The sequence below is a fragment of the Panicum virgatum genome, chromosome 1K (genome assembly GCF_016808335.1).
Source record: "Panicum virgatum strain AP13 chromosome 1K, P.virgatum_v5, whole genome shotgun sequence".
Classification (NCBI taxonomy): domain Eukaryota; kingdom Viridiplantae; phylum Streptophyta; class Magnoliopsida; order Poales; family Poaceae; genus Panicum; species Panicum virgatum.
Window position 1 is genome coordinate 37,452,295 of NC_053136.1, and position 13,703 is coordinate 37,465,997.

The 13,703-nt window shown below is 43.9% G+C and overlaps 1 protein-coding gene across 1 annotated transcript; it reads left to right on the top strand.

Annotated features, from left to right (window-relative positions):
- Positions 1-4,056: 4,056 nt before the first annotated feature.
- Positions 4,057-11,678, top strand: LOC120654964. Its single transcript, XM_039932656.1, has 6 exons — positions 4,057-4,194; positions 4,768-4,903; positions 4,993-5,337; positions 5,612-6,106; positions 11,056-11,221; positions 11,269-11,678. Exons 2-6 carry the CDS (start codon positions 4,775-4,777, stop codon positions 11,676-11,678), a joined length of 1,545 nt encoding a protein of 514 aa, XP_039788590.1. The 5' UTR covers positions 4,057-4,194; positions 4,768-4,774.
- Positions 11,679-13,703: the final 2,025 nt, after the last annotated feature.

The window sequence follows — 13,703 nt, forward strand, 5'->3', positions numbered from 1 at the left end:
TGATTGATAATTGATCCGACCTGTTTCAACTGTCTATGCAGGGGATCGATCGGAGCGAGCGAGGCGACGCCGCTTCGGGAGGGTTTTGCTGAAGATTTATACACGTGCGGAAAGACAGAAGAGGAGGCGACGGGAAACGGAAACCTAGTCTGATTTGCCTCTCAGGCGTGGGCCCAAACCCGTGGCCGTGATGGACTCGGACTAGGCCTCCGGATATTAAATTGTAACCCACGACGGCCCAGAGCACAATGGTCCGTATATGCCAATGACGGGTCCTATTGGAGCAACCCGTGTGACTGGGAGGTGAGATGTCGCAGAAGGCTCATGGCAGCCCACGACGTGCTCGCTCCCGCCACCGCCTGTGTCTCCGGCGGCTCAGGCTGCTGCACGGCCACCCACCCACACACCGCCGTACCACCGACCTTCAACCCGGCCTTCTTCTTGCTCCCGCCGCCGGCAACAACCCACCGGATGTCCAGCCCCGCCCGGCCAAACCGCCACCGGGTGTGTCGCCTCTCCGCCGGCCAAACCGCCGCCGCCACCACCACCGGGCCGCTGCATTTATGGACATGTGAACCTAGTCTTTGGATATTTTGTCCCGATATTTTAGACATAATATTTCAACATTTTATACGGCAATGTGAACCCAAACATTGCCGTATTTATGGACACGTAAACCCGATCTTTGGATATTTTATCCCGATATTTTAGACATAATAGTACAACATTGCTGTATAAAATGTTGAACTAGTTTATTCAAAATTGAATTAGATTTGAAGAAGTTTTCGAACTGGTATTTCATAATGTTGAATATACTAGTTCCACATTTACTTATTTTTAAAAACTAAGAACATCACTAGTTAAGAATGTAATGAGACTGAGAAAAAAGAAAAGCAAAGAAAAAGTTGCTAACATGCGCACGAAGAGTTCATCTGCTGCTCCTGTGTCCTGCATCACATGGCCCAAAACTCCACTTTTGTGGGCTGTTTTGGGCCAGTTATTGGGCTGCGCTACTGGTCTATAGAGTGCCCGTGGTCGACGAACAGTGGGCAGTGTTCGGGTGGAGCCGTGGATGAGCTGGTGAAATTCATGAAGCAGGCGGATGTTTCTGATTTTTGTGAAAATTTCCGATTTTTGTGAAAATTTCTAGAATTAACTAGGCGGATGTTTCTGATTTTTGTGAAAAATTCTAGAATTTTTTTGTTGTTTTAAATGTCCATCCACTACAACACATATGGGCTTCCGCAACATTTCATTTATATCAGTGAAAGTAGTATTTTCATCATCTATCATAATCTGTGACACTTGCGTGACGAAAAATGCTTCGTCGCCTATACCATGTCATAAAATGTCTTCTACGACAAAAACATATTATTTCATCATAAACTTTATGACGATTACTCTATCGTTACTAATTTGTGGCACTCATTTTTCGTCATAATCAATAGTAAGAAACATCACAAAAATGTGCGCTTGGATGACTGTACATGTGCCACGTAGGATAGAAAATGCCATAAAATTTTTATCTTATGCGATGTGGCGATGACTAGAATATGACGTGGCACCTTCACTATGACGATTTGATTCGTCATAAAATATCCAAATTATTAATTGCAGCACATTTTTTCAATCTTATTATTTGATTTGGCTGAGATCGCTTCAAAACAACATATTCATTCAAAATAGCAAATCAATCACTTTACAGAATATTTGTTATAACCCGAGATCACTTGTCCAAAAACCACCAAATTCATATGCATATCACAGCCCAACATCACTTGTCAAGTCAATCTATAAACAGCCCCAAAACAAGACAAGTCACTTGATAACAAATTCACTAAACATCCAATATAACTCTATGGACTCAGCCAAAAAAACGATCCCCTTGCTTCTTCAAACTTTCAATCTCTCCCCTTTGATTTGCCCTTGCTGCTTTAGATTCCTCAAACTTCTGGTCATCCATTTTCTCACTTTGCTGCTGAACCCAGCCTCTCTAATTCTAGTCACAAAACTGCACATGCTAAGTTACAGTATTTGCTTTTGTTATAAGTACCATTCCTGCAAAGCAATCAAGCATAACAAACTCAAAGACTGTAGATTTGTAAGGTACCTTATCAAAAAAACATTAGTAAGTTGACCAAGTGTTTAGCATCTCTGACTTGTTCCAAAATGAATATTTTATCATGCCTTTTTTAAGAGGATATATGGTCCACATCTAAACTATTCTTAGCTAGATAAGGCTGTCAGGTTCGAATCAATCATTACAGGAGACCCAATTCATAGACATAACAGATCATGTACTTCTTTTATTACATCATTTTATGTATAACTTTAGATAATTCTAAGGGATGAGAGAATTGGTAGGTAGTATCAAAGTTAACATAGTAAGTGGCAGATCCTAGAAATTAACCAAAGTAATAGAAACTAACCATGAGCATAGATGTTTGAGTTCAAGCAGTAGAAGCAAGGCCAACGAATGAAAGCTTATTAGGCCAATGGATAACATGTAGAGTCAGGTACTGATTTAACATGCATAGATAAACATGTAGCACTGATGCAAGGATAATTGATAATCAGGCACCAAAATCAACTAATCATCATTGAAATCAACTTAACAGTGAAAGAAGGATACATTGTTTCAGACTCCATGTCATTTTCTTCTCCCTCGAGAATGTCAAGTGTCCTTTCTTCAGTTCTAATTGACAACTATCTTCACATCTATATAATAATCAAAGAAGCAAATTTAAGACTTAGAATCTGTCAGTGTTAAATGGCAGGGAAGATGTAAACAACTAATCAAAATAAAGTGTTTCCTGCAGAGATAGAACACGGCAACAAAATCATTTTGTATGGCAAAGTATTGATATAGACTCATGGATCAGAATTGCATCAAAGAAAAAAGAGGTCTGCCTTAACTATTGATGTATATGCCACTACATACTGAACGATTCGATGGGGAACACTGGAGCCAGTTCTTGCTGGCTAATGGCACCTTCATGCCATGGATCCAGCAGATCTGGGCTCGCTGGTACCTTGAGCATCACTGCTACACAATGCATACAAAATATACATAACCTCTAACAAAAAGAAATTTTCTAGCATACACAATCCGGAGAAAATAGTTGTGCAAAGCAAGGTATTTCTTATAGAAATCATTTTTCCATGAAAACAACATGATCTGGATCCATGATTCTACTTTCAGCGAACTTCAAGCTAATCTGCAGAATATAGAGCTAGCACTTTCAGTTGAATGAAAACAGTGCATCCTGCATAAATGAAATTATAGTGAGTTTTCTTTATATTTCTATATTTCTATAAGCTAATGACTCTAGAAAAATGCATGCTGAGTTGCACGATTACATCTCTGATTACTCATGGAAAAATGAGAAATAGCACATGCAGGCTTAGACGAGTTAATTAGATACACCTTTTTCTATCTATTATTGTAATGCTCAAAGTTTTTTCATCTGTTGAGACATGACAGGCTCCAATAACAGTAATAACTATAACTAGAATCAAGCCTGCTAGCACTAGTCACAATAGCTGGAATTACTAAGATTTTATACTTCACACACATTCGCAGCATGCTAGAATATTGAACACTGAACCAAGCAACTCTAGCCAAAATGTGTTGGATCTCGGCTCATGCATGCAGGTCATGATTGCCATATGCTTGAATGGTGAATGCTGAGTACAGACTGCAAATTTTTTAGAACGGCAGGCATGTGATTAGCTACCAGTTGGCCCTTAGGCTGTTTCCAGCAGGCCCCCTATCAGCATGCGCATGCGGAAAATTCGCTTTCTTGGCAACTGTAGCGGCGTCCAGCAGACTGCGGGTGCGAGCGCGCAAAAAATGGATCGGTCCGGTGCGTACCCCAATTTCATTCATTCTCTCTCATCCCCGCATCCAAGAAAATCAACTGCTTCCTTCCCCAGCCCGCGACTCTTCCGCCCGAGCCTTCCCAGCCCCGGACTCTTCCGCCTGAGCACGAAGGTCGCCTCCCCCGACCACCACAAGACCACCACAAGCCTGGACCTAGAGTTGAAGGCCAGATCTCGGAGCACACAGCAGGGGGAAAGCAGAGAAGCAGGTCAAGAAAGGCGGAAGCAGGGACGATGCACGAAATCCCTAGGCTCCTCTTCACCCGGGAGTGCCAGTTCTTCGTCGGCTCCAGCGACTACAGCTGATACAAGGTGAGTTCTTGGATCTCCCATGTTCTGGATTGGTGGTATAGGTCTCAATCTGGAGGTGGATGAAATGCATAGGCCGGTTTATTTTCCACCCGTGTGGGGAACACGCAGGGATTTGGGGGCGCCGTGATATTTTCCACCTTGTGGGGAACGCGTACATCCAGGGATTTGGGCGCTGGGAAGAACATCTATGCCTACGTCGAGAAGGGTCAAAGGAGTTCGCGAGATTTCTTGATTTCTATGTCACAAATGAATCTCCTCTGTTTTTGAAATCTTGGGTTTTGGTAGAGGCAGATTATCATGTAGGTTTGAATTAAGAGGTTGACACACTTTGCCTTCCAACGATTGCCATTGTGTAGCAGAAATTATAAAAAACATGAAGAACCTGTTAGACAAAACTTGATTTTATCCACCTTTGACATGTGCTATGTGCTGATTATGTTGTGTATGCATGTATAATTGTTAAAGTTTATATGGTAACCTCTTTATTTGTGCTCAAGTGATGGCAATAGTATGGTATTTTTATCCTCGGCTACGCTCTAGTCTTCACCATAGCGAATATTGCATATATGACAGGGGATCAATGGAGAACGTGTGGCAAGGAATGGGTAATTCCTCTCAACCAATTGGTGAGGTTAATTACACCCCTGGCATCGACATAGGTGAAGTCTACATGCCCACTGAACAGCAACTTAACAACCTCCCTCCAGATGTATGGCATTGAAATTGTGTTTCCCTTTTCTTTTGGCAAAACATTATTTAATGTGTTAGCACTGACTATTTTCTTATATGCATTTAAAGGGGTCCGAGAACATGAACACTGCCATGCCAGCTCAACCTAGCGCCCCCGAAGCACGCAGGAAAGGAACTTCCAAACGTTTGAAGAACTTCTCAACAAAGGAGGATGAATCCTTATGCTCAGCGTACATTAATGTGAGCAAGGATCCTATTGTGGGAACCAACCAGCCAATCCGATCCTATTGGGGAAGGATAAAAGCTTACTTCGAAGAAGATAGTGAACGTACCAGGTCCCAGTCTTCCCTGCAGCATAGGTGGGCTGATATCCAAAAGGATACTTCAAGATTTTGTGGGTTTTACTCTGAGATTGAACGGAAAAACCAGAGTGGCAAGAGCGATGGTGACAAGGTAAGGAAACACTCAGATAAAATAGAATTCTTGTCTGGAGTATAGAAGGGTTGAATCATTTAACTTCAGTTTGTAAAACATCTCTTATTCCTTTTAGAATATAGTTGGACTAGCACAAAGGAAATTAGTAATTGAAGAACACTAAATCATATTCCTTTTAGATTATAGTTGGACTACCATTTAACTTCAGTCTGTAAAACATCTCTTATTATTTTAGCCTACTAGTATTATAGTTGGACTACCATTTAACTTCAGTCCATGGTTGTATGTGCAGGTGAAAGACGCTCTCCAGATGTATGAGGGAATTGTCGGTACCACTTTCAAGTTCATTCATTGTTGGTTTATATTACGCAATGAGATGAAGTGGAACGAGTGGCTCGCTACAACCTCTGCAAGCAATGAGGAGCCGGCTGTCCAACCTGTGGAGGAAAATGTAGACCCAACGCTTCCTCCTCGAATTGATAGGCCAAATGGAAGAGACAATGCCAAGAAGGCGCGCAACAGCACCTCTTCCTCATCTTCAGCTTGCTTTGAAGTCCTGCAAAAGATGTCCATGGATCGGAGCGCTTATGAAGAATGGGTTCAGACTGCAAGCGAAGAGGAGGCTAAAGAAATCGCTTCTCGCTCTGAACGCAAACTCGCTATACAGGAAGAGCAACTACAAATCCAGAAAGCCCAAGTGGAGGTACAAAAAGAGATGCTCCAACTGCAGAAGGAAGATCGGGAAGAACGGATCATGACCATGGGTGTCGAGAAGATGCAAAGCAAGGTATTTCTTATAGAAATCATTTTTCCATGAAAACAACATGATCTGGATCCATGATTCTACTTTCAGCAAACTTCAAGCTAATCTGCAGAATATAGAGCTAGCACTTTCAGTTGAATGAAAACAGTGCATCCTGCATAAATGAAATTATAGTGAGTTTTCTTTATATTTCTATATTTCTATAAGCTAATGACTCTAGAAAAATGCATGCTGAGTTGCACGATTACATCTCTGATTACTCATGGAAAAATGAGAAATAGCACATGCAGGCTTAGACGAGTTAATTAGATACACCTTTTTCTATCTATTATTGTAATGCTCAAAGTTTTTTCATCTGTTGAGACATGACCAGGGTTCCCCTTACCGGTGGGAACCGGTCCGGTTTGACCGGTTACTGGTCAAACCGGTCCGGTCCGGTTTGGGCCGGTACCAAACCGGCCCAAATTCAAAATTCAAATTTGAATTCAAAAAAATGAAAAATTCCCAAAAAATTCCTAAAAATACTTCAAGGTGCAACGAATCTAATGGTGTCAAATTTTCTCAAAAATTCGTTCGTTTAACATACTTTTCGGGCATTTAAAGTTAAAACAAAAAAGAAAAGGAAAAAACTGAGACGGCCCATTAAGGCCCACTTGATAAACCGGTCAAACCGGCCGGTAAACCGGTCTAACCGGCCGGTATACCGGTCCAAACCGGTTACACATGCGATTTTAAATTTGGATTTGAATTCAAACCGGTCAAACCGGCCGGTAAACCGGTCAAACCGACCGGTAAACCGGTCTAACCGGTCGGTATACCGGTACTAACCGGTTGAACTAAGTTTTTTGAATTCAAATTTGAATTTGACCGGTTTCTACCGGTAACCGGTCAAACCGGTCCGGTTTACCGGAACCGGAGTGCTCCGGTTTGGGGTGTCCGGTTGGGAAAAAAACCCTGGACATGACAGGCTCCAATAACAGTAATAACTATAACTAGAATCAAGCCTGCTAGCACTAGTCACAATAGCTGGAATTACTAAGATTTTATACTTCACACACATTCGCAGCATGCTAGAATATTGAACACTGAACCAAGCAACTCTAGCCAAAATGTGTTGGATCTCGGCTCATGCATGCAGGTCATGATTGCCATATGCTTGAATGGTGAATGCTGAGTACAGACTGCAAATTTTTTAGAACGGCAGGCATGTGATTAGCTACCAGTTGGCCCTTAGCTTTAAGAAAAGCATCCGTATTGCAATAGGACATAGTGAATTCTATCTACTATTCTAACAGAACCCTAACTTTTGAAAGGAAAATAGATCATGTAAAAAGGTTTCTCACACTTCATCCACAAGAACTGTAATTTATAGTAGAATGTTAGTAATCACTGGCATAACCTCATGGCACACTGTTTTTTTCCTTAGAAAACAAAAGATCAGAAATAATCACTAGCATACTTCATCCACGCATTGTATTAGCAAGTATTGGATACATATAACCGGGGTCAAGAAGGAATGTGTTATACCATTTTCTGATTAGGACAAATAACTACAGTCGACCCTGATTTGGTGGAGTCGGCATCTGCTCCATCCTGCCACAACCTGTAGGTGGTTGCCGCCTTGCCGGCGGCTTGCATCCCTGCCACACACTGTCGCCATGGGGCTATGCTGCGGCTCCTCCACGGACCGGAGAGACGAATCGGCAGCCGCTGGGGAGGCATCGGCGGCAGCAGGGAGGTCTCGGCGGGGAGGCTGCCGCCGCCGCTGTCCCGCAGACCACGGCTCGGGTGCTGGAAGGCACCGAGATGCACGCGCAGGGCATCACCGGCGGAGCGACACGGTGGCCCAACAATCCTTGACCACCGGCCGCTGGTCGCCGGCTCCCGCCCCTGGCAGCCTCCGCCTTCTAGGGCGCCCGCCGCCACGCCTGGCCATCCCCCGCCTGCACCTGGCCGCTTGTCCGCCCGCGCACGTCTGGCCGCAACCAGCCTCCTACGCCTGGCCGCGACCGGCTGCCCACCGCCGCGCGCCGCGCGCCGCCCGTCTGGACGCACCATGGCCGCCGGCGCTCCGCGCAGGGGAAGGGAGGGGAGGAGTTGGGAGGGAACGAAGAGATAGCATTAGCGGCGGCTGCGGGAGCGGATGGGTGGGTGGATTGGAAATAGGGTTAGAATCAGTTAGTTATGCGTTTCTGTGTTGAGCTGGGCCACCGAAATTTGATGGGCTTGGGCCGCACAGGAAAGAAAGGTTTTCAATATACTCACTGCATATATCTACTTATGTGGAGTCCAAATATAATTTTTCAAAAATTCAGTTATAATAAACATAAAAGAAAAATAGTAAAACCGCCCTCAAACCTGCTCAAAGAGATCGTGCGATCGGTTAGCCGGTTTCAAAGTTCAAGGAGGAAAAGCAGACTTGGCCCAAAGTTTAGGGAGGCAAAAAGAACTTTTTTCATGTTCAAATAGTCATCAAACTAGTAGGCAGTGGACACCTTTTATTTTGAAAAAATCTCTTGAAAAAAATATGACGATTGAACATTGTCACAAATTTGTGACGCACGGTAATTGTCGTGAGAATGAAAGAGTATCCGTCATAATATGATATTGAAATAGTTTATGACGTTTTCTAAATGTAATTTGTGACGAATATCTAACTTTCATCACAAAACTATACGGCTTCCTATAAAACGTCATAAAAGTGAATGAGCTTATGACGTTTTGGTTTGTTGTCATGAGATATTCGTCGTAGAAGGCCATATATATTGTAGTGATCTAGGTGTTAACACAAAAATCTGCAGATCGGATCTCTACCCTCCACGTACGTTGGGGCTGGGGAGATCTGCTTCGCTCCGAAGTACCGAATCCAAATCGACGTGCGTGTGGTGTGCTTGGCATGCCAATTAATTTGACCTACAATTGATAAGGAGGATAAACGTTAAATTCTGGGAGTTATCGGCTAGCTAGCCGATATCGATGACGCCAGCAATCGGTTATCGGACAGCTGATCTGAGAGAACAAGCTGGTTTAAAGCAACGCAGCTCCAGAACAACACTTAGATCTAGATCCAATCGGCTATAGTGATGTGATCACGTAGGAAGCCGGTAGCGAGCAGATCTAAGCTAGATAAATTATGGTAAAAACTTAAAACAAACTAGATTAAACGGATTAACCTAGCAGGATCTAAACAATTACCAATAACTTATGATAAAAACAACAACAAGCTAAACGGATTAATCTAACAGATTATTAACTTTTATCGATAAATTGGTGAAAAAATTAAATCTAAGCAGGAGCGATGCGCCGCAAGCCTAAGATCTAACGTGTTCAATAACTTGAGCATTATAGACAGAAGAAGAAGCGATGCGCCATAAACCTTAGCCTATCTGCGCAACTCGACTCGGAACTTACTAGCAAATGATAAACGTGCCTGCTAAGAAGAACTCGTAAAGGGAAAAAAAAGCTACTTCAACTAGGATTTTGGTGAAGTCGCCTATATGAATGGTAGATGTGATGAATGTAAAAGTTTTGGTTGGATGTAGTTGATCAAAATTTACAAATGCCGGAGGTCTGCTATTTATAGCCTAAACCTAGACCTCGTCGCTGATACGGCGAGATTTGACTTGAACTAAAATAAACAAACTTGCCTAAAACAAATGAGACAATTTCTATGAGATTACTTGCTGACATCATCTCGCCAGCCCTTCCTCAGCTCCATTGGCTGTGACACTCCTTTTGGTCCACGGGCCCAAATACGCCTCCTGTTCCTTTCTTGCTCCAACGCCGGTCCATTCCCAATCGGCTGCCTGCTTATCATCACATTGACACGTGCCAAAAAATGGTGTCAACACTAGGATCCGTAACTTCACGTGGAGGCTTCAAAGAAGTCTCCAATTAATAATAGTAAGATGGATTATTTGATGCAGTTTAAATTTATCGTATACTGACGTTGTTCCAGAAAGAAACTAAAAGTGACTTTTCAAGAAAAATCTGCCCTTACTTTTGTGCTTAGGTTTCACTATTCATGAAAATAACCAAAACTTTTGAGACTGTTAGGAGTTGAAAACTTCATGTGAAGGAAACACTTTGGTGAGCTATGGGACTTGACTCCGGAAAAAAAAATCTAACTCTTCTGGAGGACTATATGAATGAAACACACCCACTTTAATTTTTGTGTCATTTTAGGTCGGCAAAAGCTTTGCTCGGCCTATATGCGCCAATGTCAACAGCAGTTAAGTTGTGGGAGTAACTCCCTTCTTGGAGGAATTATCGCCCTCGATCACCCCTATGTTGGGATTCACGAGGCGAAAACTTCCTTTGGTTGAACTTGTGATGTTTTTAGTGTTTGTGTTCTCCTTATGTCTTTTCCAAAAGTTGAGCCAACCCAACCGCTATCTCATAGCAATTAAGAGATAGAATAAGAGGTGGCTTCTTTAATGGTTTAGCTCGTAGCACACAACTCAAGATATAGACGGACTTACATATCAGCCTCAGATAATCTTGTGTACTGTGAGACTATCTCTTTTATCCAGTGAGATAGCTCTTCTGTTTCCTCTCTCTTTTACCAAAACAAAATGTTGTATTTTACTCCTATAAGCTAGCTAACTTGGTACTATTATTGGAGGAGGTGTTATTAGATGGATATCCTCCCGCGCATTGTTGACATTGTCCTCTTATTGCGATGGCTGTTACAACGGTCACTAGGCTAGCTCACAACTATGTGGGTTCCGTTGTCCTTCACATAGGGTTTTAGTTGCTTGGGTGGTTTCGATCCATCGTGGGAGTAAGTTGGTCCATATATCTATACCATTAAAAAGTTTGGAGACACCTGTGTACCATCGTACGAACTTTTTTTTTGACGTGTATACCATTCTGTCCACCTACTGTTAGAACTTAACAGATTCTCGGCTCTGACAGGTGGTACCCACATATGGAATTGTCCATTGTGCCCTTGATTCCATTTACCCCTTCAGGTCTGCTCCTCCGCGAGTCCTTGTCCTCACTCCGCCCCCTTCCTCCCCGCGAACCCTACCGCCGCCACGAACCCTCCCACCGCCACTGGCACCCAGCAGCAGGGAGCCACCCCGCCGCCCCTCTCTCTCACCGTCTCGCCACCCGTCTGGCACCGCCCCGCCGCCCGTGTGTCACCGCCCTGCCCCTCTCTCGCCCTCTTGTGCGCGCGCCAGGCCAGCCCACGCCTCCAGCCCGCCGCCCGTGGAGGGCGCTGCATCCAGGGCGCGGGCGGGGCGCGGCCGAGGCGCGGGTGGTGGACGCGCGGTTCTGCGCGGCGGACGTGGCGTCGTTGGCCGTGGCCAAGGCGCTGAGCATGTCAGGGAGCGACTTCGCCGTCACGGACGCGGCCACCAGCGCGCTTGTGCTGCGCGTCGACGGGGTGCTCTTCAGCCTCCGCCGCCGCTCGTCGTCATCCTCGACCAGATGCATTACCAGAGGTGACACACGATTCGGTTTCAGGCCCGAGTGCCTTCAGGCTTCAGTTTCGCTGCTCCCCTTTTGTGTCTTCCTGCTCGGTCTCTGCAATTTTGATCCTATTATTGGTGTTCTGCTGCTCCATTTAGGGGTCCCTTGTCAGCTGTGAACCTGTGATTGGCTCTGGCTCATGTCTTTGCCCTTCTGAAGGTTGTGATAGATTGTCAGAACGATAAAGTGAAAAATTAAGATTGAAATTCATGTTGAGATGAGGTGAATCGCACTTGTCACCACAGTAATTTATGTGTAAGATTTTTTAAAAAATACCATATTGCAAAGTATATTGCCTTTCTGCGTGGAGTGGCATAGAGGGCAAAGCAATTTTGGACGTGCACTCTGCCTCTGGAGGCAAAAACAGAATGGGATGGAGGGCAAAGTAATTTTTGACACCCAAGAGTATAATGGTCTTTCTGCAGTCCCGTTACCCTCTGTTAGCGGTCCATCCGTCCAAAATGGTACACACGTCAAAAAAAGTTCACGCGATGGTACATAGGTGTCTCCGAACTTTTTAGTGGTATGGATATAAAGACCAACTTTCTTAATGGTATACATTTAAAAGACTCCCATCGTGGAGTTGGGCAGGTGATTTGCCGCATTGTGCATTTCTATCCCGGGAACGCGAAGGACTACGGTAGGGGCGCAGCAACGAGAAAGCAAAATCCAAACGTGTGCGTTTCTGGCATCGACTAATAAATGTAACGTCCTGCCTCCCCGAGGCCAGACCCGCTTACATCTGGCAGCTTTTATAGGATATAGACTGCTCTCACAGACCAATACAAGTCTTTTCTGCACACTTTGTTCTCACTCTTGCGCACCCAGGAAGAACTTCCCGGTCGGTCACCCATCCCCAAATTTCTCCAGGCCAAGCACGCTTAATTTCGGAGTTCTTTGGAGATCGGTTTCCGAAAAAAAAGTTGCAACTTGTTGTTATGAGTATCCTATTAATCGTATTAAGTCCTGGGCCGGATGTCACATCCTCATCCTCTTTAGAGATCGACGGTCAACCACAAGCTAGGAACGTTCTCTCTTGGCCACGTTCGTGCGTCCATTGCCAACGACGCATCCCAGATGCCCGCGCACTGACCCGCCACGTGCCCGTACACCATGCCCTTGCCCCTGACCTGCACGCGCCCATGAAACCGCGAGAGTCGGCGCACGGGCGCGTGCGGGTTGAGGGGCAGTTCATCCATTTTGTAAGCGAGATCATCACGTCTTCGTCGGTCAACCCTAAGAGAGAACTCCGAGGTTAAATGTGCTTGGCCTGGAGTAATTTGGGGATGGGTGATCGACCGGAAAGTTTTTTTCGGGTGCGCATGAGTGAGGATAAAGTGTGCAAAAAAGACTTGTGTTGGTCTGCGAGGGCAGTCTATGTTCTACAAAAGATGCCAGATGTAAGCGGGTCTGGCCTCGGAGAGGCGGGACGTTATAATAAATCGCATATATGAGGAAAACTGTAAACTCGTGTAACGGTTAGAATTTAAACTGATTAGACTTCTATATCTCTCGGACCTGTAACTACTCCCTCTGTCCCAAATTATTCGTCATTTTGGTTTTTTTAAATACATTAATTTTACTATACACCTAAACATAATATATATCTAAATGCATAGCAAAAATTATGCATCTAAAATAATCAAAACAACTAATAATTTAAAATGGAAGAAGTATTCGATAAAAATAATGCTGCAAAAGAAACCCACTGCTAGCCAATAAGTCCCACATATAGGAACCACACAATCTCTATCTAAACCAATTAGTTTTCCATATATATGCGGCTGCAAAAAAAGAAATCGCATCACTGCAAGTTGAACGTGCATGCGCAAGTCGTGTTTTCCTTTCTCTCAACATAGACATGACTTGATGGAGTGGAGACAACATACGTGTTTGAATTGGTCATCCTCTCTCTTATACTCCCTCCATTCTCTTTTGATAGTTATATTTTAAAAAATCAAATATTCATAAATAATAAATATATTTACTATTATCATGAGCTGTGGCAATAAATAGCACTACTAACGAGGAGTTCCTAGTTAAAATATTAGAGGACCAACAAAAAAGTCTGTGTTGCATTTATCATATAATAAGTAAGATTTTTTTTCTTAATCATTGTGTCAAGATGAAATATAGCTATCAA

Excerpts from the sequence above, each read along its gene's own strand:
- LOC120654964 (XM_039932656.1), top strand. The coding sequence starts at position 4,775 with ATGGAGAACGTGTGGCAAGGAATGGGTAATTCCTCTCAACCAATTGGT. Across the intron at positions 4,904-4,992 it reads TTAACAACCTCCCTCCAGAT|GGGTCCGAGAACATGAACAC; the intron begins GTATGGCATTGA and ends ATGCATTTAAAG. Across the intron at positions 5,338-5,611 it reads GCAAGAGCGATGGTGACAAG|GTGAAAGACGCTCTCCAGAT; the intron begins GTAAGGAAACAC and ends TTGTATGTGCAG.